Below are 27,179 nucleotides of genomic sequence, written 5' to 3'. Positions count from 1 at the left end.
AGCACCCCCGGAGCACTCCCAGAGCACCCCCAGAGTACCCCCGACCCCAGGGGGACACGGGCAGCACCCCTGGAGCACCCCCAGAGCACCCCCAGAGTACCCCCGACCCCAGGGGGACACGGGCAGCACCCCCGGAGCACCCCCAGAGCACCCCCAGAGTACCCCCGACCCCAGGGGGACACGGGCAGCACCCCTGGAGCACCCCCGGAGCAGCCCTGACTCCAGGGGGGACACGGGCAGCACCCCCGGAGCACTCCCAGAGCACCCCCGGTTCCGAGGGGTACACCCAGAGCACCCCCAGAGCATCCCCAGAGTACCCCCGACCCCAGGGGGACACGGGCAGCACCCCCGGAGCACCCCCAGAGCACCCCCAGAGTACCCCCGACCCCAGGGGACACGGTCAGCACCCCTGGAGCACCCCCGGAGCAGCCCTGACTCCAGGGGGGACACGGGCAGCACCCCCGGAGCACTCCCAGAGCACCCCCGGTTCCGAGGGGTACACCCAGAGCACCCCTGGAGCACCCCCGGAGCACCCCCGGTTCCGAGGGGTACACCCAGAGCACCCCTGGAGCACCCCCGGAGCACCCCCGGTTCCGAGGGGGGATACGCAGAGCACCCCTGGAGCACCACTGGAGCACCCCCAGAGCACCCCCGGTTCCAGGGGGTTACACCCAGAGCACACCCAGAGCACCCCCAGAGTACCCCCGACCCCAGGGGGACACGGGCAGCACCCCTGGAGCACCCCCGGTTCCAGGAGGGACACCCGGAGCACCCCCAGAGCACCCCCGGAGCACCCCCGGTTCCAAGGGGGGACACCCAGAGCACCCCCAGAGCATCCCTGACCCCAGGGGGACACGGGCAGCACTCCCGGACCACCCCCGGAGCACCCCCAGTTCCAAGGGGAGACGCCTGGAGCATCCCTGGAGCACCCCTGGTTCCAAGGGGGGACACCCAGAGCACCCCCAGAGCATCCCTGACCCCAGGGGGGACACCCAGAGCACCCCCAGAGCACCCCCGGTTCCAAAGGGGGATACCCGGAGCACCCCCGGAGCATCCCCAGTTCCAAGGGGGGACACCCAGAGCACCCCCAGAGCACCCCTGGAGCATCCCTGAAGCACTCCCAGTTCCAAGGGGGGACACCCAGAGCACCCCTGGAGCACCCCCAGTTCCAAGGGGGGACACCCAGAGCACCCCCAGAGCACCCCTGGAGCACCCCCGGAGCACTCCCAGTTCCAAGGGGGGACACCCGGAGCACCCCTGGAGCACCCCCGGAGCACTCCCAGTTCCAAGAGGGAACACCCAGAGCACCCCTGGAGCACCCCCAGTTCCAAGGGGGAACACCCAGAGCACCCCTGGAGCACTCCCAGTTCCAAGGGGGGATACCTGGGGCACCCCTGGAGCATCCCCAACCCCAGAGGGACACCTGGAGCACCCCCAGAGCACCCCTGGAGCATCCCTGGAGCACTCCCAGTTCCAAGGGGGAACACCCAGAGCACCCCCGGAGCACTCCCAGTTCCAAAGGGGAACACCCAGAGCACCCCCGGAGCATCCCCAACCCCAGAGGGACACCTGGAGCACCCCCGGAGCCCCCCTGGAGCCCCCCAGGGCCCCCCCAACCCCCCCCGGAGCCCCCCTGGAGCCCCCCGGGCCCCCTCAGAGCCCCCCCAACCCCCCCCCGGAGCCCCCCCGGAGCCCCCCCGGGCCCCCTCAGAGCCCCCCCAACCCCCCCCGGAGCCCCCCCGGAGCCCCCCCGAGCCCCCTCAGAGCCCCCCCAACCCCCCCCGGAGCACCCCCGGAGCCCCCCTGGAGCCCCCCAGGGCCCCCCCAGCCCCCCCCGGAGCCCCCCTGGAGCCCCCCGGGCCCCCTCAGAGCCCCCCCAACCCCCCCCGGAACCCCCCTGGAGCCCCCCGGGCCCCCTCAGAGCCCCCCCAACCCCCCCCGGAGCCCCCCCGGAGCCCCCCAGAGCCCCCCCAACCCCCCCCGGAGCACCCCCGGAGCCCCCCAGAGCCCCCCCAGGGCCCCCCCAGCCCCCCCCGGAGCACCCCCGGAGGCCCCCCGGAGCCCTCCCGTCCCCTGGGGCACTCACGTCGGTGACGGCGTGGAAGGATTGCTGCCCGCTCCAGTCCTGGATCACCTTGATGCTCACCGGGATCTTGATGGAATCCCCGTCCGGGATCCAGATACCCTGAGGGGGATTGGGATGGGATTGAAGGGATGGGATGGGATGGGATGGGATGGGATTGATGGGATTGATGGGATGGGATGGGATGGGATTGATGGGATGGGATTGGGATGGGATTGAGGGGATGGGATTGATGGGATGGATGGATTGGGATGGGATTGATGGGATTGATGGGATGGGATAGATTTATGGGATTTATAGGATGGATGGGATGGGATGGGATAGATTGGGATGGGATGGGATTGATGGGATTTATGGGATTGATGGGATGGGATGGATGGATTGGGATGGGACTGATGGGATGGGATAGATTTATGGGATTTATAGGATTGATGGGATGGGATGGGATTGGATGGATGGATTGGGATGGGATTGATGGGATTTATGGGATTGATGGGATGGGATGGATGGATTGGGATGGGATTGATGGGATTTATGGGATGGGATAGATTTATGGGATTTATAGGATGGATGGGATGGGATGGGATGGGATGGGATGGGATGGGATGGGATTGGGATGGGATTGATGGGATTTATGGGATGGGATTGGGATGGGATGGGATGGATTGGGATGGGATTGATGGGATTTATGGGATGGGATTGGGATGGGATTGATGGGATTTATGGGATGGGATGGGATGGGATGGGATGGGATGGATTGGGATGGGATTGATGGGATTTATGGGATGGGATGGGATAGATTTATGGGATTTATGGGATTGATGGGATGGGATGGATGGATTGGGATGGGATTGATGGGATTTATGGGATGGCATGGATTGGGATGGGACTGGGATGGATTGGGATGGGATGGGATTTATGGGATGGGATTTATGGGATTTATGGGATTTATAGGATGGGATGGGATGGGATGGGATGGGATGGGATGGGATGGGATGGGATGGGATGGATGGATTGGGATGGGATTGATGGGATTTATGGGATGGGATAGATTTATGGGATTTATAGGATGGATGGGATGGGATTGGGATGGGATTGATGGGATTTATGGGATGGGATGGGATAGATTTATGGGATTGATGGGATTGATGGGATTGATGGGATGGATTGGGATGGGATGGGATTGATGGGATGGGATGGATGGATTGGGATGGGATTGATGGGATTGATGGGATGGGATAGATTTATAGGATTGATGGGATGGGATGGATTGGGATGGATTGGGATGGGATGGGATGGGATGGGATGGGATGGGATGGGATGGGATGGGATGAGATGGGATTGGGATGGGATTGATGGGATTGATGGGATGGGATTGATGGGATTTATGAGATGGGATAGATTTATGGGACTTATAGGATTGATGGGATTTATGGGATGGGATGGGATGGGATGGGATTGGGATGGGATGGATTGGGATGGGATTGATGGGATTTATGGGATGGGATGGGATAGATTTATGGGATTTATAGGATTGATGGGATGGGATTGATGGATTGGGATGGGATTGATGGGATTTATGGGATGGCATGCATTGGGATGGGATGGGATGGATTGGGATGGGATGGGATTTATGGGATGGGATTTATGGGATTTATGGGATTTATAGGATGGGATGGGATGGGATGGGATGGGATGGGATGGGATGGGATGGGATGGGATGGGATGGGATGGGATGGAATGGGATGGGGTTTATAGGATGGGATGGGGATGGGATGGATTGGGATGGGATGGATTTATAGGATTTATAGGATTGATGGGATGGGATTTATGGGATGGGATGGATTGAGATGGGATTGGGATGGGATTGAGATGGGATTGGGATGGGATTGATGGGATTTATGTGATGGGATTGAGATGGGATTGGGATGGGATTGAGATGGGATTGAGATGGGATTGATGGGATTTATGGGATGGCATGGATTGGGATGGGATTGGGATGGATTGGGATGGGATGGGATTTATGGGATGGGATTTATGGGATGGGATTTATGGGATGGGATGGGATGGGATGGGATGGGATGGGATGGGATGGGATGGGATGGGATGGGATGGAATGGGATGGGGTTTATAGGATGGGATGGGGATGGGATGGATTGGGATGGGATGGATTTATAGGATTTATAGGATTGATGGGATGGGATTTATGGGATGGGATGGATTGAGATGGGATTGGGATGGGATTTATGGGATGGGATTGAGATGGGATTGGGATGGGATTGAGATGGGATTGGGATGGGATTGATGGGATTTATGGGATGGCACCTCAGCCCCCCCGACCCCCTCCCCAAATCCCCCCCACCTTGTGCACGGTGCCGAAGACGCCGGAGCCCAGGACCTTGAGGCGCTTCAGCTCCGTCTCCTTGAAGATCCGGGCCAGGACCTTGTTGGCTTTTTCACTGGGATCCAGCGGCTCCAGGCTCTGCCGGGCGGGACACGGAGTGGGAACGGGAACGGGGAACGGGAACGGGAACGGGAACAGGAACGGGGAACGGGAACAGGAACGGGAACGGGAAACGGGAACGGGAACAGGAACGGGAACAGGAATGGGGAACGGGAACGGGAAACAGGAACAGGAACGGGAACGGGAACGGGAAACGGGAACGGGAACAGGAATGGGGAACGGGAACGGGAAACGGGGAATGGGAACGGGAACAGGAACGGGAAACGGGAACGGGAACAGGAACGGGGAACGGGGAACGGGGAACGGGGAACGGGGAACGGGAAACGGGAACGGGAACGGGGAACGGGAACGGGAACAGGAATGGGGAACGGGAACGGGAACGGGAACGGGAACGGGAAACGGGAACGGGAACGGGAAACGGGGAATGGGAACGGGAACAGGAATGGGGAACGGGAACGGGAACAGGAATGGGGAACGGGAACGGGAACGGGAACAGGAACGGAAAACGGGAACGGGAACGGGAAACGGGAACGGGAACAGGAATGGGGAACGGGAACGGGAAACGGGAACGGGAACAGGAATGGGGAACGGGAAACGGGAACGGGGAATGGGAACGGGAATGGGAACGGGAAACGGGAACGGGAAACGGGAACGGGAACGGGAACGGGAACGGGGAACGGGAACGGGAAACAGGAACGGGAACGGGAAACGGGGAATGGGAACGGGAACAGGAATGGGGAACGGGAACGGGAACAGGAATGGGGAACGGGAACGGGAACGGGAACAGGAATGGAAAACGGGAACGGGAACGGGAAACGGGAACGGGAACAGGAACGGGGAACGGGAACGGGAACGGGAACGGGAAACGGGGAATGGGAACGGGAACAGGAATGGGGAACGGGAACGGGAACAGGAATGGGGAACGGGAACGGGAACGGGAACAGGAATGGAAAACGGGAACGGGAACGGGAAACGGGAACGGGAACAGGAACGGGGAACGGGAACGGGAAACGGGAACGGGAACAGGAATGGGGAACGGGAACGGGAAACGGGAACGGGAACAGGAATGGGGAACGGGAACGGGAAATGGGAACGGGAAACGGGAACGGGAACAGGAACGGGGAACGGGAACGGGGAACGGGAACGGGAACGGGGAATGGGAACGGGAATGGGAACGGGAAACGGGAACGGGAAACGGGAACGGGAACGGGAACGGGAACGGGAACGGGGAACGGGAACGGGAAACAGGAACGGGAACAGGAATGGGGAACGGGAACGGGAAACAGGAACGGGAACAGGAACGGGAAGGGGGAACGGGAACGGGAACGGGAAACGGGAACGGGGAACGGGAACGGGAACGGGAACGGGAACAGGAATGGGGAACGGGAAACGGGAACGGGAACGGGAACGGGGAACGGGAACGGGAACGGGAACGGGAAAGGGGAACGGGAAACGGAACGGGGAACGGGAACAGGAACGGGAACGGGAACAGGAACGGGAACGGGAACGGGGAACGGGAAACGGGAACGGGAACGGGAACAGGAATGGGGAACGGGAACGGGAACGGGAAACGGGAACGGGAACGGGAACAGGAACGGGAACGGGAACGGAATGGGGAACGGGAACGGGAACAGGAACAGGGAACGGGAACGGGAACGGGAACAGGAATGGGGAACGGGAACGGGAACAGGAACGGGAACGGGGAACGGGAACGGGAACGGGAACGGGGAACGGGAACAGGAAACGGGAACGGGAACGGGAACAGGAACGGGAACGGGGAACGGGAACGGGAACGGGAAACGGGAACAGGAATGGGAAACGGGAACGGGAACGGGAAACGGGAACGGGAACAGGAACGGGAACAGGAATGGGGAACGGGAACGGGAAACAGGAACAGGAACGGGAACGGGAACGGGAAACGGGAACGGGAACAGGAATGGGGAACGGGAACGGGAAACGGGGAATGGGAACGGGAACAGGAACGGGAAACGGGAACGGGAACAGGAACGGGGAACGGGGAACGGGGAACGGGGAACGGGAAACGGGAACGGGAACGGGGAACGGGAACGGGAACAGGAATGGGGAACGGGAACGGGAACGGGAACGGGAACGGGAAACGGGAACGGGAACGGGAAACGGGGAATGGGAACGGGAACAGGAATGGGGAACGGGAACGGGAACAGGAATGGGGAACGGGAACGGGAACGGGAACAGGAATGGAAAACGGGAACGGGAACGGGAAACGGGAACGGGAACAGGAACGGGGAACGGGAACGGGAAACGGGAACGGGAACAGGAATGGGGAACGGGAACGGGAAACGGGAACGGGAACAGGAATGGGGAACGGGAAACGGGAACGGGGAATGGGAACGGGAATGGGAACGGGAAACGGGAACGGGAAACGGGAACGGGAACGGGAACGGGAACGGGGAACGGGAACGGGAAACAGGAACGGGAACGGGAAACGGGGAATGGGAACGGGAACAGGAATGGGGAACGGGAACGGGAACAGGAATGGGGAACGGGAACGGGAACGGGAACAGGAATGGAAAACGGGAACGGGAACGGGAAACGGGAACGGGAACAGGAACGGGGAACGGGAACGGGAACGGGAACGGGAAACGGGGAATGGGAACGGGAACAGGAATGGGGAACGGGAACGGGAACAGGAATGGGGAACGGGAACGGGAACGGGAACAGGAATGGAAAACGGGAACGGGAACGGGAAACGGGAACGGGAACAGGAACGGGGAACGGGAACGGGAACAGGAATGGGGAACGGGAACGGGAAACGGGAACGGGAACAGGAATGGGGAACGGGAACGGGAAATGGGAACGGGAAACGGGAACGGGAACAGGAACGGGGAACGGGAACGGGGAACGGGAACAGGAATGGAAAACGGGAACGGGAACGGGAAACGGGAACGGGAACAGGAACGGGGAACGGGAACGGGAACGGGGAATGGGAACGGGAATGGGAACGGGAAACGGGAACGGGAAACGGGAACGGGAACGGGAACGGGAACGGGAACGGGGAACGGGAACGGGAAACAGGAACGGGAACAGGAATGGGGAACGGGAACGGGAAACAGGAACGGGAACAGGAACGGGAAGGGGGAACGGGAACGGGAACGGGAAACGGGAACGGGGAACGGGAACGGGAACGGGAACGGGAACAGGAATGGGGAACGGGAAACGGGAACGGGAACGGGAACGGGGAACGGGAACGGGAACGGGAACGGGAATGGGGAACGGGAAACGGAACGGGGAACGGGAACAGGAACGGGAACGGGAACAGGAACGGGAACGGGAACGGGGAACGGGAAACGGGAACGGGAACGGGAACAGGAATGGGGAACGGGAACGGGAACGGGAAACGGGAACGGGAACGGGAACAGGAACGGGAACGGGAACGGAATGGGGAACGGGAACGGGAACAGGAACAGGGAACGGGAACGGGAACGGGAACAGGAATGGGGAACGGGAACGGGAACAGGAACGGGAACGGGGAACGGGAACGGGAACGGGAACGGGGAACGGGAACAGGAAACGGGAACGGGAACGGGAACAGGAACGGGAACGGGGAACGGGAACGGGAACGGGAAACGGGAACAGGAATGGGAAACGGGAACGGGAACGGGAAACGGGAACGGGAACAGGAACAGGAATGGGGAACGGGAACGGGAAACGGGAACGGGAACGGGGAACGGGAACAGGAATGGGGAATGGGAACGGGAAACGGAAACGGGAACGGGAACGGGAACAGGAACGGGGAACGGGAACGGGAACGGGAACAGGAATGGGAAAGGGGAACGGGAACGGGAACAGGAATGGGGAACGGGAACGGGAAACGGGAAACGGGAACGGGAACAGGAAACGGGAACGGGAACGGAAACAGGAATGGGGAACGGGAACGGGAACAGGAACGGGAACGGGGAACGGGAACGGGAACAGGAAAGGGCAGGGAGCGGGATGGGGATGGGGAGGAAGCGGGACAGGGACAGGGATAGGGGATGGGACAGGGACAGGGATGGGCACAGGCAGGGAGCGGGACGGGGAGGGGGATAGGGACAGGGATGGGATGGGATGGGGACAGAAATGGGGACAGAGACAGGGATGGGGACGGGGATGGGGATGGGATGGGATGGGATGGGATGGGATGGGGATGGGGATGGGGATGGGGACAGGGATGGGATGGGGAGAGGAATGGGATGGGGACAGGAATGGGATGGGGACAGGGATGGGATGGGAATGGGATGGGATGGGATGGGATGGGATGGGATGGGATGGGATGGGATGGGATGGGATGGGGTGGGGTGGGATGGGATGGGATGGGATGGGATGGGATGGGATGGGATGGGATGGGATGGGATGGGGTGGGATGGGGATGCGGATGGGGACAGGGATGGGATGGGGAGAGGAATGGGATGGGGACAGGAATGGGATGGGGATGGGGACAGGGATGGGATGGGATGGGATGGGATGGGATGGGATGGGATGGGATGGGATGGGATGGGATGGGATGGGTTGGGATGGGGTGGGGTGGGATGGGATGGGGTGGGGTGGGATGGGATGGGATGGGATGGGATGGGATGGGATGGGATGGGGACAGGGATGGGATGGGAATGGGATGGGATGGGATGGGATGGGATGGGATGGGATGGGATGGGATGGGATGGGATGGGATGGGATGGGAATGGGATGGGGACAGGAATGGGATGGGGATGGGGACAGGGATGGGATGGGGATGGGATGGGGATGGGGACGGGATGGGGACAGGAATGGGACGGGGACAGGAACGAGATGGGGACAGGAATGGGATGGGATGGGATGGGATGGGATGGGATGGGATGGGATGGGATGGGATGGGATGGGATGGGATGGGATGGGATGGGATGGGGACAGGAATGGGACGGGGACAGGAATGAGATGGGAATGTGACGGGGACAAGGACGGGGCCAGGAGCAGAGCAGGGTGAGGATGCAGAGCGAGGCCGGCCCGGCCGCAGAGATGGACACGGACGGGGACGGGGCTGGCGAGGGACGGCCACGGCTCCAGCCAGGCGGGACGCGGCACCGGGACGGGTCCCGCCCCTTCCCCGCCGTCCCGGGGCCGTTCCCGGGGGCTCTCCCGGTGCTGCCGGCGCTGACCTCGCCCCTCTCCAGGTAGCGCCGCATCGCCCGCTTCTTCTGGATCTTCTTCCCCCGCCAGTAGAGCAGCGCCAGCAGCACGAGCGAGCAGGAGAGGAAACCCCCGCCGACCACCATGACCGCCACCAGCGTCGGGGTCCGCCTGCGGGACCGGGACCGGGACCGGGGGACGGGGGACGGGGCGAGGTCAGCGCCCGGCAGGACCCGCCAGGTCCTGGCAGGACCCCACACCCTCCCCGCCGCCGCCCCGGTGCTGGGGATGTGTCCCAAGCCCGGGCTGGCGGGCACGACACGGCACGGGATGGCACGGGATGGCACGGGATGTCCCCACAGCCCCCTCCGGGATGTCCCCGCAGCCTTTTGGGGTCCCCCCAGCCCCCCCCGGGATGTGCCCACAGCCCCCCCGGGATATCCCCACAGCCCCCCCCGGGATGTCCCCGCAGCCTTCTGGGGTCCCCCAGCCCCCCCCGGGATGTCCCCGCAGCCTTTTGGGGTCCCCACAGAACCCCCCCCGCGGGGATATCCCCGCACCCCCCGGGATGTCCCCGCAGCCTTCTGGGGTCCCCACAGCCCCCCCCGGATGTCCCCCCAGCCCCCCCGGGATGTCCCCGCAGCCTTTTGGGGTCCCCCCCCCCCCGGGATGTCCCTGCACCCCCCGGATGTCCCCCCAGCCCCCCGGATGTCCCCGCACACCCGGGATATCCCCGCAGCCTTTTGGGGTCCCCCCAGCCCCCCCGGATGTCCCCGCAGCCTTTTGGGGTCCCCCACAGCCCCCCCCGGGATATCCCCGCAGCCCCCGGGATGTCCCCGCAGCCTTTTGGGGTCCCCCCAGCCCCCCCAGGGATGTCCCCGCAGCCTTTTAGGGTCCCCCCAGCCCCCCCGGGATATCCCCGCAGCCCCCGGGATGTCCCCGCAGCCTTTTGGGGTCCCCACAGCCCCCCCAGGGATGTCCCCGCAGCCTTTTGGGGTCCCCACAGCCCCCCCCGGATGTCCCCTCAGTCCCCCGGGATGTCCCCGCAGCCTTTTGGGGTCCCCACAGCCCCCCCCGGATGTCCCCTCAGCCCCCCGGGATGTCCCCGCAGCCTTTTGGGGTCCCCCCAGCCCCCCCGGGATGTCCCCGTAGCCTTTTAGGGTCCCCCACAGCCCCCCCCGGGATATCCCCGCAGCCCCCGGGATGTCCCTGCACCCCCCGGGATATCCCCACAGCCCCCCCCGGGATGTCCCCACAGCCTTTTGGGGTCCCCCCCAGCCCCCCCCGGGATGTCCCCGCAGCCTTTTGGGGTCCCCCACAGCCCCCCCCCGGGATGTCCCCGCAGCCCCCGGGATGTCCCCGCAGCCTTTTGGGGTCCCCCCAGCCCCCCCCGGATGTCCCCGCAGCCTTTTGGGGTCCCCCACAGCCCCCCCCGGGATATCCCTGCACCCCCCGGGATGTCCCCGCAGCCTTTTGGGGTCCCCCAGCCCCCCCGGGATGTCCCCGCACCCCCCGGGATGTCCCCCCAGCCCCCCGGATGTCCCCACAGCCCCCCCCGGGATGTCCCCGCACCCCCCGGGATGTCCCCGCAGCCTTTTGGGGTCCCCACAGCCCCCCTCGGGATGTCCCCGCACCCCCCGGGATGTCCCCGCAGCCCCCGGATGTCCCCGCACACCCGGGATATCCCCGCAGCCTTTTGGGGTCCCCCCAGCCCCCCCGGATGTCCCCGCAGCCTTTTGGGGTCCCCCCAGCCCCCCCAGGGATGTCCCCGCAGCCTTTTAGGGTCCCCCCAGCCCCCCCGGGATATCCCCGCAGCCCCCGGGATGTCCCCGCAGCCTTTTGGGGTCCCCACAGCCCCCCCCGGATGTCCCCTCAGTCCCCCGGGATGTCCCCGCAGCCTTTTGGGGTCCCCCCAGCCCCCCCGGGATGTCCCCGTAGCCTTTTAGGGTCCCCCACAGCCCCCCCCGGGATATCCCCGCAGCCCCCGGGATGTCCCTGTACCCCCCGGGATATCCCCACAGCCCCCCCCGGGATGTCCCCGCAGCCTTTTGGGGTCCCCCAGCCCCCCCGGGATGTCCCCGCACCCCCCGGGATGTCCCCACAGCCTTTTGGGGTCCCCCCAGCCCCCCCGGGATGTCCCCGCACCCCCCGGGATGTCCCCACAGCCTTTTGGGGTCCCCCCAGCCCCCCCGGGATGTCCCCGCACCCCCCGGGATGTCCCCGCAGCCTTTTGGGGTCCCCCCAGCCCCCCCGGGATGTCCCCGCACCCCCCCGGATGTCCCCGCAGCCTTTTGGGGTCCCCCAGCCCCCCCAGGGATGTCCCCGCAGCCTTTTGGGGTCCCCCAGCCCCCCCGGGATGTCCCCGCACCCCGTACCTGGACACGGGCAGGGGGTCCCCCAGGCAGTCCCGCAGCAGCGGCCCCACGCACCTGAGGGACGGACCTGGGGGTCAGCCGGTGTGGGACCCCCCCCCCCCCCCCCAGCGGGCACCTGGGACCCCCAACCTGCCCCCCATGGGGTCCTGGGTCCCCCAACCCTGCCCCAAATGAGTCTCGGGACCCCCGACCTCCTCCCCAGCAGGGTCTTGCCCCCCCACAGCCTTTCCCCCCTTTCCCCAATCTGCCCTTGGAACCCCCAACCAGCCCTGGGACCCCCACCCTGCCCCCCAACCAGCCCTGGGACCCCCACCCTGCTCCCAGTGATGTCCTGGGACCCCCAGTGAGGTCTCAGGACCCCCAAATGATGCCCCGGGCCCCCCAGTGAGGTCTCAGGACCCCCAAATGATGCCCTGGGCCCCCCAGTGAGGTCTCAGGACCCCCAAATGATGCCCTGGGCCCCCAGTGAGGTCTCAGGACCCCCAAATGATGCCCTGGGCCCCCCAGTGAGGTCTCAAGACCCCCACCCTGCCCCCCAAATGATGCCCTGGACCCCCCAGTGAGGTCTCAGGACCCCCAAATGATGCCCAGGGCCCCCCAGTGAGGTCTCAGGACCCCCAAATGATGCCCTGGGCCCCCCAGTGAGGTCTCAGGACCCCCAAATGATGCCCCGGGCCCCCCAGTGAGGTCTCAGGACCCCCAAATGATGCCCCGGGCCCCCCAGTGAGGTCTCAGGACCCCCACCCTGCCCCTCAGTGATGTCCTGGGCCCCCAGTGAGGTCTCAAGACCCCCACCCTGCCCCCCAAATGATGCCCTGGACCCCCCAGTGAGGTCTCAGGACCCCCAAATGATGCCCTGGGCCCCCCAGTGAGGTCTCAGGACCCCCACCCTGCCCCTCAGTGATGTCCTGGGCCCCCAGTGAGGTCTCAGGACCCCCACCCTGCCCCCCAAATGATGCCCTGGGTCCCCCAGTGAGGTCTCAGGACCCCCAAATGATGCCCTGGGCCCCCCAGTGAGGTCTCAGGACCCCCAAATGACACCCTGGGCCCCCCAGTGAGGTCTCAAGACCCCCACCCTGCCCCCCAAATGATGCCCTGGACCCCCCAGTGAGGTCTCAGGACCCCCAAATGATGCCCAGGGCCCCCCAGTGAGGTCTCAGGACCCCCAAATGATGCCCTGGGCCCCCCAGTGAGGTCTCAGGACCCCCACCCTGCCCCTCAGTGATGTCCTGGGCCCCCAGTGAGGTCTCAGGACCCCCACCCTGCCCCTCAGTGATGTCCTGGGCCCCCAGTGAGGTCTCAGGACCCCCACCCTGCCCCCCAAATGATGTCCTAGGACCCCCAGTGAGGTCTCAGGACCCCCACCCTGCCCCCCAGTGATGCCCTGGGCCCCCCAGTGCCCCCCGGGCCCACCCCCGGGTGCAGTTCTCGTGGCAGGGCCGGCACTCGCGGCCGCTGTCGGGGAATTTGTAGATGGGGCCGCGCTCGCCCAGGACTCCGTCGGGACATCGCTCCACGCAGTGGGGCCCGTCGCGATAGTGGGCACAGCGCGTGCAGGTGTCGGCGCCCTGCGCGGGGGTGGGGACACGTGTGGGGACCCGCGGGGGGGACAGCGGCGACAAAGGGGGGGCTCGGAGCCGGGCTGGGGGTCCCCGTGGCTCGGAGGGACTAAAGGGGGGGGCTGGGAGCGGGGCTGGGGGTCCCCGTGGCTCGGAGGGACAAAGGGGGGCTCGGAGCAGGGGCTGGGGGTCCCCGAGCCTTGGAGAGACAAAGGGGGGCTCGGAGAGGGGCTGGGGGTCCCCGAGCCTTGGAGGGACTAAAGGGGGGCTCAGAGCGGGGCTGGGGGTCCCCGTGGCTCGGAGGGACAAAGGGGGGCTCGGGGCGGGGTCTGGGGGTCCCCGTGGCTCGGAGGGACAAAGGGGGGGGCTCGGAGCCGGGCTGGGGGTCCCCGTGGCTCGGAGGGACTAAAGGGGGGCTCGGAGCGGGGTCTGGGGGTTCCCAAGCCTTGGAGGGACAAAGGGGGTCTCGGGGCGGGGTCTGGGGGTTCCCAAGCCTTGGAGGGACAAAGGGGGGCTCGGAGAGGGGCTGGGGGTCCCCGAGCCTTGGAGGGACTAAAGGGGGGCTCGGGGCAGGGTCTGGGGGTCCCCGTGGCTCGGAGGGACAAAGGGGGGGGCTCGGGGCAGGGTCTGGGGGTCCCCGTGGCTCGGAGGGACAAAGGGGGGCTCGGGGCGGGGGCTGGGGGTCACCAAGCCTTGGAGGGACAAAGGGGGGGCGCGGGGCGGGGTCTGGGGGTCCCCGTGGCTCGAAGGGACTAAAGGGGGGCTTGGAGTGGGGCTGGGGGTGCCCGAGACTTGGAGGGACTAAAGGGGGGGCTCGGGGTGGGGTCTGGGGGTCCCCGTGGCTCGGAGGGACAAAGGGGGGCTCGGGGCAGGGCTGGGGGTCCCCGTGGCTCGGAGGGACAAGGGGGGCTCGGGGCAGGGTCTGGGGGTCCCCGAGCCTTGGAGAGACAAAGGGGGGCTCGGAGAGGGGCTGGGGGTCCCCGAGCCTTGGAGGGACTAAAGGGGGGCTCGGAGCGGGGCTGGGGGTCCCCGAGCCTTGGAGGGACTAAAGGGGGGCTTGGAGTGGGGCTGGGGGTGCCCGAGCCTTGGAGGGACTAAAGGGGGGCTCGGGGCAGGGTCTGGGGGTCCCCGTGGCTCGGAGGGACTAAAGGGGGGCTCGGAGCGGGGTCTGGGGGTTCCCAAGCCTTGGAGGGACAAAGGGGGTCTCGGGGCGGGGTCTGGGGGTTCCCAAGCCTTGGAGGGACAAAGGGGGGCTCGGAGCGGGGCTGGGGGTGCCCGAGCCTTGGAGGGACAAAGGGGGGCTCGGAGCAGGGCTGGGGGTCCCCGTGGCTCGGAGGGACAAAGGGGGGCTCGGGGCGGGTCTGAGGGTGCCCGAGCCTTGGAGGGACAAAGGGGGGCTCGGGGCAGGGTCTGGGGGTCCCCGTGGCTCGGAGGGACTAAAGGGGGGCTCGGGGCGGGGTCTGGGGGTCACCGAGCCTTGGAGGGACAAAGGGGGGCTCAGAGCGGGGCTGGGGGTCCCCGTGGCTCGGAAGGACAAAGGGGGGCTCGGAGTGGGTCTGGGGGTCCCCGTACCGAGCCGTTGCAGGTGGGCCCGCCCTCGATGCGCTCGCACTCGGGGTGGCACTCGGAGCATTCGCCGTCCTGCGAGAACTCCCGCGTGTCCCTGGGGACCCCGGGCAGCGTCACCGCGCCCGCCCGGCGGCGACAGTGCCACCGCACGGGTGTCCGTCCCACCCCGGGGCCATCAGCAGCGTCCATCCCACCCTGGGGTCATCAGCAGCGTCCGTCCCACCCTGGGGTCATCAGCAGTGTCCATCCCACCCCGGGGTCATCAACAGCGTCCGTCCCCCCCGGGGTCATCAGCAGTGTCCGTCCCACCCTGGGGTCCTCTCCTTCAGTGTCCATCCCACCCTGGGGTCATCAGCAGTGTCCGTCCCACCCTGGGGTCCCCTCTTTCTGTGTCCATCCCACCCGGGGGTCCCCTCCTTCAGCGTCCATCCCATCCTGACGTCATCAGCAGTGTCCATCCCACCCTGGGGTCCCCTCCTTCAGTGTCCGTCCCACCTTGGGGTCCCCTCCTTCAGTGTCCATCTCCACGTCCCCGTGCCCCCTGTGTCCCCCCGTGTCCCCCCTTGACCCCCCGTGCCCTCTGCCCCCCTGTTCCCCCCGTGCCCCCCGTGCCGCCCGTGTCCCCCTTGTCCCCTTTATCCCCCCTTTATCCCCCCGTGTCCCCCTCTCCCCGCGTGTCCCCCTTGTCCCCTTTATCCCCCCGTGCCCCCCGTGTCCCCCTTGTCCCCTTTATCCCCCCGTGCCCCCGTTCCCCCCGTGCCCCCCCGTGCCCCCCGTGCCCCGCGTGTCCCCCTTGTCCCCTTTATCCCCCCGTGCCCCCCGTGTCCCCCTCTCCCTGCGTGTCCCCCTTGTCCCCTTTATCCCCCCGTGCCCCCCGTGCCCCGCGTGTCCCCCTTGTCCCCCTTTATCCCCCCGTGCCCCCCTCTCCCCGCGTGTCCCCCTTGTCCCCTCTATCCCCCCTTTATCCCCCCGTGCCCCCCGTGCCCCGCGTGTCCCCCTTGTCCCCTTTATCCCCCCTTTATCCCCCCTTTATCCCCCCTTTATCCCCCCTTTATCCCCCCGTGCCCCCTGTTCCCCCCTCTCCCCGCGTGTCCCCCTTGTCCCCCTTTATCCCCCCGTGCCCCCCGTGCCCCCCCGTGCCCCCCGTGCCCCGCTGACCCCTCGCTGAAGCGGCAGGTGGACACGCAGACCCCCCTCCGGCTGTAGTAGCGGCAGGACAGGCACTGCCCGGGCCCGGGCCCCCAGCACCCCTCGGCCGAGCACAGCGGGTCACACACCTTCCCCTCTTGCTCTGCGGGGACATCGGGGGGCTCAGAGCGGGGCTGGGGGTCCCCGGGGGGACAGAGAGGGGCTCAGAGTGGGGCTGGGGGTCCCTGGGGGGACAGAGAGGGGCTCAGAGAGGGGCTGGGGGTCCCTGGGGTACAGAGAGGGGCTCAGAGCAGGGCTGGGGGTCCCTGGGGGGACAGAGAGAGGCTCAGAGCGGGGCTGGGGGTCCCCGGGGGGACAGAGAGGGGCTCAGAGTGGGGCTGGGGGTCCCTGGGGGGACAGAGAGGGGCTCAGAGCGGGGCTGGGGGTCCCTGGGGGGACAGAGAGGGGCTCAGAGCGGGGCTGGGGATCCTCAGGGGAACATCGGGGGGCTCAGAGCGGGGCTGGGGGTCCCCGGGGGGACAGAGAGGGGCTCAGAGAGGGGCTGGGGGTCCCCGGGGGGACAGAGAGGGGCTCAGAGTGGGGCTGGGGGTCCCTGGGGGGACATCGGGGGGCTCAGAGCGGGGCTGGGGGTCCCCGGGGGGACAGAGAGGGGCTCAGAGCGGGGCTGGGGGTCCCCAGGGGGAACATCGGGGGGCTCAGAGTGGGGCTGGGGGTCCCTGGGGGAACATCAGTGGGCTCAGAGTGGGGCTGGGGGTCCCCGGGGGGACAGAGAGGGGCTCAGAGAGGGGCTGGGGGTCCCCGGGGGAACATCGGGGGGCTCAGAGTGGGGCTGGGGGTCCCCAAGCCTCGGGGGGACATCGGGGGTTCAGAGAGAGGCTGGGGGTCCCCGGGGAGACATCGGGGGGCTCAGAGCAGGGCTGGGGGTCCCTGGGGGGACATCGGGGGGCTCAGAGCGGGGCTGGGGGTCTCCAAGCCTCGGGGGGACAGAGGGGGGTTCAGAGTGGGGCTGGGGGTCCTCGGGGGGACATCGGGGGGCTCAGAGCGGGGCTGGGGGTCCCCGAGCCTCGGGGGGACAAAGGGGCTCGGTCACCCCCCCATGGGCTCAGAGGGGGGTCTGGGGGTCCCCGGGTCTTGGAGGGATGGGGGGGGGGGCTCAGTACGAGGTCCAGGGGTCCCCACGCCCCCTCCCCTGTGAGAAGGACGGGGGGAGGGTCTCAGCACGGGGTCTGGGGGTGCCCAAGAGGTGCCGGGGGGGTCTCACGCCCCCTCCTTGGTGGGACGGATTGGGGGGGGGTCTCAGTGCGGGGTCTGGGGGTGCCCAAGAGGTGCCGGGGGGGTCTCACGCCCCCTCCTTGGTGGGACGGATTGGGGGGGGTCTCAGTGCGGGATCTGGGGGTCCCCCGTGTCCCCTTCCCTATGGGATGGACAGGGGGTCTCTCGCGGGGTCTGGGGGTGCCCAAGAGGTGCCGGAGGGGTCCCCCACCCCCTCCTTGGTGGGACGGATTGGGGGGGGGGGGTCTCAGTGCGGGGTCTGGGGGTCCCCCGTGTCCCCTTCCCTATGGGAAGGGGACCCCGGGGGGACCGGGAGGGGCCCCACGGGTTCAGTGGGGGGGTTCTGGGGGTCTCAATGTCCCCTTCCCTATGGGACAGACGGGGGGTCTCTCACGGGGTCCGGACGTGCCTGGGGGTCCCGGGGGGGGGGTCTCACGCCCCCTCCCTGGAGGGATAGAAGGGGAGGGGGGCGCTCTCAGTGCGGGGTCCGGGGATCCCCCGTGTCCCCTTCCCTATGGGACGGACCGGGGAACTCTCAGGGCTTTCTGGGGATGCCCAGGAGATCCCTGGGGGGGGGGGGGGGAAACGGGGGGGGTCCCACGCCCCCTCCCCAGCCCGGCCCACGCACGGCACTTGCTGCGGGGTCGGTTGTTGCGGATGTCGAGGTCGGCGCGGCTGCGGCTGAGCGCGGCCCAGTGCACGGTGTGCAGGAAGCAGAGCCGCCGGTTCTCCGTGATGTACACGCGGCCCGCGCTCACCTCCCGCAGCGAGCGCAGCCCCAGAGACGTCACGTTCTCGTTCTTCATGATCAGCAGGGAGAAGCCGCGGCTGCGGGGAGCGGCGGTCAGCGCGGGGGGGTCGGGAGGAGGGAGTGAGGGGAGCTGGGGGTGCTCCGGGAGTGAGGGGGTGCGCAGGGAGTGAGGGGATGGTCCGGGAGTGAGGGGGTGCGCCGGGAGTGAGGGGGTGCGCCGGGAGTGAGGGGGTGCTCCGGGAGCTGCTCCGGGAGTGAAGGGATGGTCCGGGAGCTGCGGGTGCTCCGGGAGTGAGGGGATGGTCCGGGAGTGAGGGGATGCTCCGGGAGTTGGGGGTGCTCCGGGAGCTGCTCCGGGAGCTGGGGGAGCTCGGGGAGCTGGGGATGGTCCCGGGAGTGACGGGGTGCTCCGGGAGCTGCTCCGGGAGTGAGGGGATGGTCCGGGAGTGAGGGGGTGCGCCGGGAGTGAGGGGATGGTCCGGGAATGAGGGGATGGTCCGGGAGTGAGGGGGTGCGCCGGGAGTGAGGGGATGGTCTGGGAGTGAAGGGATGCTCCGGGAGTGAGGGGGTGCACCGGGAGTGAGGGGATGGTCCGGGAGTGAGGGGGTGCACCGGGAGTGAGGGGATGGTCCGGGAGTGAGGGGATGCTCCGGGAGTTGGGGGTGCTCCGGGAGCTGCTCCGGGAGTGAGGGGATGGTCCGGGAGCTGGGGGAGCTCGGGGAGCTGGGGATGCTCCCGGGAGTGGGGAGGTGCGCCGGGAGTGAAAGGATGGTCCGGGAGTGAGGGGATGCTCCGGGAGTGAGGGGGTGGTCCGGGAGTGAGGGGATGCGCCGGGAGTGAGGGGATGCGCCGGGAGTGAGGGGATGGTCCGGGAGTTGGGGGTGCTCCGGGAGTGAGGGGATGCTCCGGGAGTGAGGGGATGCTCCGGGAGCTGCTCCGGGAGCCGGGAAATCCTCCGGGAGTGAGGGGATGCTCCGGAAGTCGGGAGCCGCTCCTGGAGCCGGGGAATGCTCCGGGATCCGGGAGCGGCTTCGGGCATGAGGGGATGCTCAGGGAGTGAGGGAATGCTCCGGGCATGAGGGGATGCTCCGGGAGCCGGGGAATGCTCCGGGAGTGAGGGAATGTTCTGGGACCCGGGGAATGCTCTGGGAGTGAGGGGATGCTCCGGGACTGAGGGGATGCTCCGGGAGCCGGGGAATGCTCCGAGATCCGGGGAATGCTCCGGGACTGAGGGGATGCTCCGGGAGCCGGGGAATGCTCCGGGAGTGAGGAGATGCACCGGGAGTGGGGAGCCGCTCCGGGATCCGGGGAGTGCTCCGGGCATGAGGGGATGTTCCAGGAGTGGCGGAAGGGAAGCTCCGGTAACAGGAGAATGTTCCGGGACCCGGGGAATGCTCCGGGATCCGGGGAATGCTCCAGGACTGAGGGAGGCTCCGGGAGCGGGAGGAGGGAGGGAGGGAGGGAGGGAGGGAAGGTCCCGAGGGAACACAGGGACAAGGACATGGGGATGGGGGGTGCCGGGGATGCAGGGATGAGGGGATGCGGGGATTAGGGAAAACGGGGAATTCGGGGATTGGGGATGACGGGGGATTCAGGGATTAGGGAAAACAGGGAATTCGGGGATCGGCGGAGCAGGACACGCGGCGGAGGCTCCTCACTTGTACAGGCTCCGGCCCCCGATGGTCTCGAGGTTGGAGAAGACGCTGAAGTTGTGCATGTGCTTGGGCCAGGACTGGATGTTCAGGTACCCTGCGGGGACACGGGGGGCTCAGGGCGGCTCCGGGGGTCCCGGGGGGAGGGCTCCAGGGGGGGGTCCCAGCACCCCCAGCCCCGCTCCTCACCCGTGATCTCCCGCACCGTCCGGAACACGTTCAGCTTCTCCGGGTCCAGCGCCGAGATGTTGCGCCAGGGATCCCTGCGGGGCCGCAGCCATCAGTAGGGCTGGGGGGCTGCACCCCCGAGCCCCCCCCAAATCCCGCCCCTCACCCCTCCAGGCCCGTGATGAGGAAGTCGAGGTTGCCCAGGATCTTGGTGCAGTTGATGAAGGTGTCGATGTTGCTCGAGTCCACGGTCTGGTATTTGCTGCCGGCGCCGGTGCCCTCGCAGGCTGTGGGGGTGCGGGACGGGGGTCAGGGGGGGGGTCCCGCCATCCCCGGCCCCCCTCGGGGACCCCCAGCCCCGTACCCTTGGGGCACAGCCCCGCGCAGGGCTCGCAGATCTTCAGCCCGTTCTTCTCCACTTCCATCTTGTCGTTGGGGCAGGCGCGCACGCACGAGCTCTGGTCCACCACGAAGTTGTCTGGGGGAGAGGCTCGGGGTCACCGAGCGGCCGTCCCCAGAGCCCCCCGGAGCCCCCCCAAATCCCAAACGCCGACTCACGGGGGCATTCCCGCACGCAGACCCCCCCGTACTGGTACTTGGTGTCAGGGTTGGGCTCCAGCTGGAACGTCAGCTTGTTGTAGATGAGGGGCTGCGGACACAGCGGGACACAGGCGCCGCTGTCGTTGAAGTGCCGGCAGGCCTGGGAGGGACAGACGGACACGGGATGGACATGGGATGGACAGGAGATGGACAGGAGATGGACACGGGGATGGACATGGGATGGACGGGGGGGGACATGGGGTGGACACAGGGATGGACACAGGGATGGACACAGCGGGACACAGGCGCCGCTGTCGTTGAAGTGCCGGCAGGCCTGGGAGGGACAGACGGACACGGGATGGACATGGGATGGACAGGAGATGGACAGGAGATGGACACGGGATGGACACAGGGATGGACACAGGGATGGACAGGAGATGGACAGGGATGGACACAGGATGGACACAGGGATGGACACGGGGATGGACACAGGGATGGACACAGCGGGACACAGGCGCCGCTGTCATTGAAGTGCCGGCAGGCCTGGGAGGGACAGATGGACACGGGATGGACATGGGGATGGACATGGGATGGACACAGGGATGGACACAGGGATGGACACAGCGGGACACAGGCGTTGCTGTCACTGAAGTGCCGGCAGGCCTGGGAGGGACAGATGGACACGGGACGGACATGGGATGGACAAGGGATGGACATGGGATGGACAGGGATGGACAGGGATGGACATGGGATGGACACAGGATGGACACAGGGATGGACAGGAGATGGACAGGGATGGACATGGGGTGGGACATGGGGTGGGCATGGGATGGATATGAGGATGGTTAGGGGGGACACAGGGACAGCCAGCTGGACACAGGGATGGACAGACAGTCACAGGGGTGGACAGATGGACACGGGATGGACAGACGGACACAGGGGACGGACAGACATGGGGATGGACAGACGGACACAGGGACGGACAGACAGACACAGGGGATGGACAGACTGACACAGGGGATGGACAGACGGACACAGGGGATGGACAGATGGACACAGGGACGGACAGACAGACACAGAGACAGCCAGCTGGATGCAGGGATGGACAGACGGACACAGGGGACAGACAGACACAGGGGATGGACAGACGGACACAGGGGTGGACAGACAGACACAGGGACGGACAGACAGACACAGGGACGGACAGACGGACACAGGGATGGACAGACAGACATAGGGACGGACAGACGGACACAGGGGTGGACAGACAGACACAGGCACGGACAGACAGACAGGGATGGACAGACGGACACAGGCACGGGCAGACAGACACAGGCACGGACAGACGGACACAGGGGTGGACAGACAGACACAGGGACGGACAGACGGACAGGGACGGACAGACGGACACAGGGACGGACAGACAGACACAGGGACGGACAGACGGACACAGGGGTGGACAGACAGACACAGGCACGGACAGACGGACACAGGCACGGACAGACGGACACAGGGACGGACAGACAGACACAGGGACGGACAGATGGACAGGGATGGACAGACGGACACAGGGACGGACAGACAGACATAGGGACGGACAGACGGACACAGGGGTGGACAGACAGACACAGGCACGGGCAGACAGACAGGGATGGACAGACAGACACAGGCACGGACAGACGGACACAGGGGTGGACAGACAGACACAGGGACGGACAGACGGACAGGGATGGACAGACGGACACAGGCACGGACAGACGGACACAGGCACGGACAGACAGACAGACACAGGCACGGACAGACGGACAGACGGACGGACAGAGGGACAGACGGCCGCGGGCACGGACAGACGGACGGACAGACGGACGGACAGAGGCACAGACGGCCGCGGGCACGGACAGACAGACGGACAGACGGACGGACAGAGGCACAGACGGCCGCGGGCACGGACAGACAGACGGACAGACGGACGGACAGAGGCACAGACGGCCGCGGGCACGGACAGACAGACGGACAGACGGACGGACAGAGGCACAGACGGCCGCGGGCACGGACAGACGGACGGACAGACGGACGGACAGAGGCACAGACGGCCGCGGGCACGGACAGACGGACGGACAGACAGACGGACAGAGGCACAGACGGCCGCGGGCACGGACAGACAGACGGACGGACGGACAGAGGCACAGACGGCCGCGGGCACGGACAGACAGACGGACAGACGGACGGACAGAGGCACAGACGGCCGCGGGCCGCGCTCCCGGCTCACGTACGAAGCAGTGGGTGCGGAGGGGGCCGGTGCAGCCCCCCGCGCACTCCTCGTGGCAGCACTCGTTGGGCGCCCGCCCGAAGCAGCGCCCGTTGCACTGCGGGGCGCAGATGGTCTTGGTCACTGCGGGGCCACACGGTGGGGTCACCCGGGGGGCCGGGGGGTGCTGACCACCCCAAATTCCCCCCCATGACCCCCCCCCCCCCCCCAGGTACCCACGTTTCTGGCAGTCCTCGGGGCCGGGCCCCCAGCAGTGGCCGCCGCAGCTCTCGTGGCATGGGGGACCTGCGGGTGGCACAGAGGGCGGGGGTCACCCCGAAGTGACCCAAACCCAGGGGTGACCCCCAGCTGGACCCCGAGCGCAGGGGTGGCCCCGAAGCCCCCCCCCCCCTCCCGGGGTGCCCTGGCACGCACAGCCCTTGCCGTTGTCCCTCACGATGGGCTCCAGGCGCGGGTCCCTCATGATGTCCCTCCACTCCACCGTGTCCACGTGGCAGAGCTGCGCGTTCTTCTCGATGTACACCCCCCCCGCCAGGATCTCTGGGGACAGGGGGGACAGGGGGTGATGGGGGGGATGGGGGGGGGACAGGGGGGACAGGGGGGGACAGGGGTGACGGGGGGGACAGGGGGGACGGGGGGGGACGGGGGGGACAGGGGGGACGGGGGGTGACAGGGGGGATGGAGGGGGACAGGGGGGACAGGGTGTCCCCAGCCCCCCTTGGTGTCCCCAACCCTGTGGTGTCCCCAGCCCCCCACAGCATCCCTGGCTCCCCATGGGTGTCCCCAGCCCCCCGTGGTGTCCTCAGCCCCCCATGATGTCCCCAACCCACCATGGGTGTCCCCAACCCCACGGCATCCCCAACCCCGTGGTGTCCCCTCTCTGTGCTGCTCCCATGGGTGTCCCCAGCCCCCCGTGGTGTCCCCAACCCCTCACAATGTCCCCAACCCCACAATGTCCCCAACCCACCCTGGGTGTCCTCAACCCCATGGTGTCCCCAATCCTACAGCATCCCCAACCCCATGGTGTCCCCTCTCTGTGCTGCTCCCATGGGTGTCCCCAGCTCCCCGTGGTGTCCTCAGCCCCCCACGATGTCCCCAACCCACCCTGGCTGTCCCCAACCCCTCGCGACATCCCCAACCCCACAACGTCCCCAGCCCCACGATGTCCCCAACCCACCCTGAGTGTCCCCAACCCCTCACAACGTCCCCAACCCCACGATGTCCCCAACCCACCCTGGGTGTCCCCAACCCCTCACGACGTCCCCAACCCCACGATGTCCCCAACCCACCCTGGGTGTCCTCAACCCCACGGCATCCCCAACCCCGTGGTGTCCCCTCTCTGTGCTGCTCCCATGGGTGTCCCCAGCCCCCCGTGGTGTCCTCAGCCCCCCACGATGTCCCCAACCCACCCTGGCTGTCCCCAACCCCTCGCGACATCCCCAACCCCACAACGTCCCCAGCCCCACGATGTCCCCAACCCACCCTGAGTGTCCCCAACCCCTCACAACGTCCCCAACCCCACGATGTCCCCAACCCACCATGGGTGTCCCCAACCCTGTGGTGTCCCCTCTCTGTGCTGCTCCCATGGGTGTCTCCAGCTCCCTGTGGTGTCCCCAACCCCACGATGTCCCCAAACCACCCTGGGTGTCTCCAACCCCACAACGTCCCCAGCCCCTCACAACATCCCCAACCCCACGACGTCCCCAACCCCACGATGTCCCCAACCCACCCTGGCTGTCCCCAACCCCACGACGTCCCCAACCCCACGATGTCCCCAACCCACCCTGGCTGTCCCCAACCCCTCACGGCGTCCCCAACCCCCCGTTGCCCCCTCCCCGCGCCGTCCCCGTGCCCGCGGCGATGCCCCCACCCGTGAGCTGGCTGAGGCCGAGCTGGCGCAGGGCGTGGGTGGCGTTGGGGTTGTAGTTGAGCAGCACGAAGAGGGCGAAGCGCTCCTCGTAGAACTGCGTCCCGCGGATCACGCGCAGGCTGCGCAGCGGCAGCGCCGCGAACACGTTCATGGCGATCAGGATGTAGCCGGTCACCTCCCGGATGGTCTGCGGCCACCGTGCGGTCAGCATGGCCACCTAACCTCCCCCTGGTCACCTCCCGGATGGTCTGCGGCCACCATGCGGTCAGCATGGCCACCTAACCTCACCAGTCACCTCCCGGATGGTCTGCGGCCACCGTGTGGTCAGCATGGCCACCTAACCTCCCCCTGGTCATCTCCTGGATGGTCTGTGGCCACCGTGTGGTCAGCATGGCCACCTAACCCCCCTGGTCACCTCCTGGACGGTCTGCAGCCACCGTGTGGTCAGCATGGCCACCCAACCCCCCTGGTCACCTCCCGGATGGTCTGTGGCCACCGTGCAGTCAGCATGGCCACCTAACCTCCCCCTGGTCACCTCCCCGATGGTCTGCGGCCACCGTGCGGTCAGCATGGCCACCCAACCCCCCTGGTCACCTCCTGGATGGTCTGCGGCCACCGTGCGGTCAGCATGGCCACCTAACCTCCCCCTGGTCACCTCCTGGACGGTCTGCGGCCACCGTGCGGTCAGCATGGCCACCCAACCCCCCTGGTCACCTCCCGGATGGTCTGCGGCCACCGTGCGGTCAGCATGGCCACCCAACCCCCCTGGTCACCTCCCGGATGGTCTGCGGCCACCGTGCGGTCAGCATGGCCACCTAACCTCCCCCTGGTCACCTCCCGGATGGTCTGTGGCCACTGTGCGGTCAGCATGGCCACCCAACCCCAACAGTCACCTCCCGGATGGTCTGTGGCCACCGTGTGGTCAGCATGGCCACCTAACCTCCCCCTGGTCATCTCCTGGATGGTCTGCGGCCACCGTGTGGTCAGCATGGCCACCTAACCTCACCAGTCACCTCCCAGATGGTCTGCGGCCACCGTGTGGTCAGCATGGCCACCCAACCCCAACAGTCACCTCCCGGATGGTCTGCGGCCACCGTCTGGTCAGCATGGCCACCTAACCTCCCCCTGGTCACCTCCCGGATGGTCTGCAGCCACCATGCAGTCAGCACGGCCACCCAACCTCCCCCTGGTCACCTCCTGGATGGTCTGCGGCCACCGTGCGGTCAGCATGGCCACCTAACCTCACCAGTCACCTCCCGGATGGTCTGTGGCCACTGTGTGGTCAGCATGGCCACCCCGCCCCCCACACTGACCACCAGGTACCACCCAGCCACCCTCCACAAGTGGGGCTGGGGACACCCGTGGGGGGCTGGGGACACTGTGGGGGGTTGGGGACACCCATGGGGGGCTGGGGACACCCATGGGGGGCTGGGGACACTGAGGGGGGGTTGGGGACACCCATGGGGGGCTGGGGACACTGAGGGGGGGTTGGGGACACCCAAGGGGGGTTGGGGACACTGAGGGGGGCTGGGGACACCCATGGGGGGCTGGGGACACCCAAGGAGGGCTGGGGACACTGAGGGGGGCTGGGGACACTGTGGGGGGCCGGGGACACCCAAGGAGGGTTGGGGATACTGAGGGGGGCTGGGGACACCCATGGGGGGCTGGGGACACTGAGGGGGTCTGGGGACACCTTTGGGGGTTGGGGACACTGAGGGGGGCTGGGGACACCCAAGGGGGGCTGGGGACACTGAGGGGTCTGGGGACACCCATGGGGGGCCGGGGACACCCAAGGAGGGTTGGGGACACCCATGGGGGGCCGGGGACACCCAAGGGGGGTTGGGGACACTGAGGGGGGCCGGGGACACCCAAGGAGGGTTGGGGACACCCGTGGGGGGCTGGGGACACCCTGGGTCACCTGGAGGAAGGACAGGTCCTGGGTGTGGTCGATGAGGACGATCTCCAGGTTGCCCATGACGATCTCGCAGTTGTTGTACATCTTGTGCAGGGTCTGGTACTGGTGCTGCGCGTCCCCCGTCACGCTCAGCCCGTTCAGCGTCCCCGCGCACACTGCGGCCACCGACGGGGTCACCGGGGCCACCGCGGCCACCCCCGCGTGGCCACGGCACCCCCCCGAGCTGGACGCGTCCCACACGTCACGGCCGTGGTCGTGGCACCCCCACGGGGGCTGTGTCACCCCCTTGAATGGTCACGTCCTCCCCTTGGTGGCCGCGGTGGTCCCCCGCGCTGGCCACCGTGTCACCTCCACGCTGGCCACGTGCCCTGTGTGGTCTCTGTCCCCTCTGAGCTGGTCATGTCCTGCCCTTGATGGTCCCC

The 27,179-nt window shown here is 67.2% G+C and overlaps 1 protein-coding gene across 1 annotated transcript in view; it reads right to left on the bottom strand.

Moving 5' to 3' along the window:
* LOC138100929 (receptor tyrosine-protein kinase erbB-3-like) overlaps positions 1 to 27,179 on the bottom strand; it is a 41,536-nt gene that overhangs the window by 10,397 nt on the left and 3,960 nt on the right. Inside the window, exons 2-19 of the mRNA XM_068998752.1 lie at positions 26,761 to 26,912; positions 24,843 to 25,029; positions 23,387 to 23,512; positions 23,192 to 23,257; positions 22,977 to 23,095; positions 20,722 to 20,863; positions 20,528 to 20,641; positions 20,330 to 20,450; positions 20,185 to 20,258; positions 20,002 to 20,092; positions 18,221 to 18,420; positions 16,330 to 16,462; positions 15,175 to 15,265; positions 13,457 to 13,611; positions 12,044 to 12,097; positions 9,698 to 9,839; positions 4,446 to 4,565; positions 2,087 to 2,185 (exon numbers count right to left, since the gene is read on the bottom strand). Of these exons, the coding sequence (XP_068854853.1) occupies positions 2,087 to 2,185; positions 4,446 to 4,565; positions 9,698 to 9,839; positions 12,044 to 12,097; positions 13,457 to 13,611; positions 15,175 to 15,265; positions 16,330 to 16,462; positions 18,221 to 18,420; positions 20,002 to 20,092; positions 20,185 to 20,258; positions 20,330 to 20,450; positions 20,528 to 20,641; positions 20,722 to 20,863; positions 22,977 to 23,095; positions 23,192 to 23,257; positions 23,387 to 23,512; positions 24,843 to 25,029; positions 26,761 to 26,912 (2,186 nt within the window). The remainder of the gene's footprint in view (positions 1 to 2,086; positions 2,186 to 4,445; positions 4,566 to 9,697; positions 9,840 to 12,043; positions 12,098 to 13,456; positions 13,612 to 15,174; positions 15,266 to 16,329; positions 16,463 to 18,220; positions 18,421 to 20,001; positions 20,093 to 20,184; positions 20,259 to 20,329; positions 20,451 to 20,527; positions 20,642 to 20,721; positions 20,864 to 22,976; positions 23,096 to 23,191; positions 23,258 to 23,386; positions 23,513 to 24,842; positions 25,030 to 26,760; positions 26,913 to 27,179) is intronic.

Source organism: Aphelocoma coerulescens, unplaced genomic scaffold (assembly GCF_041296385.1).
Source record: "Aphelocoma coerulescens isolate FSJ_1873_10779 unplaced genomic scaffold, UR_Acoe_1.0 HiC_scaffold_168, whole genome shotgun sequence".
In the NCBI taxonomy this organism is placed as follows: Eukaryota; Metazoa; Chordata; class Aves; order Passeriformes; family Corvidae; genus Aphelocoma; species Aphelocoma coerulescens.
Note: the sequence above shows the minus strand (reverse complement) of the source record. Positions and strands in the feature narration are given on the sequence as shown.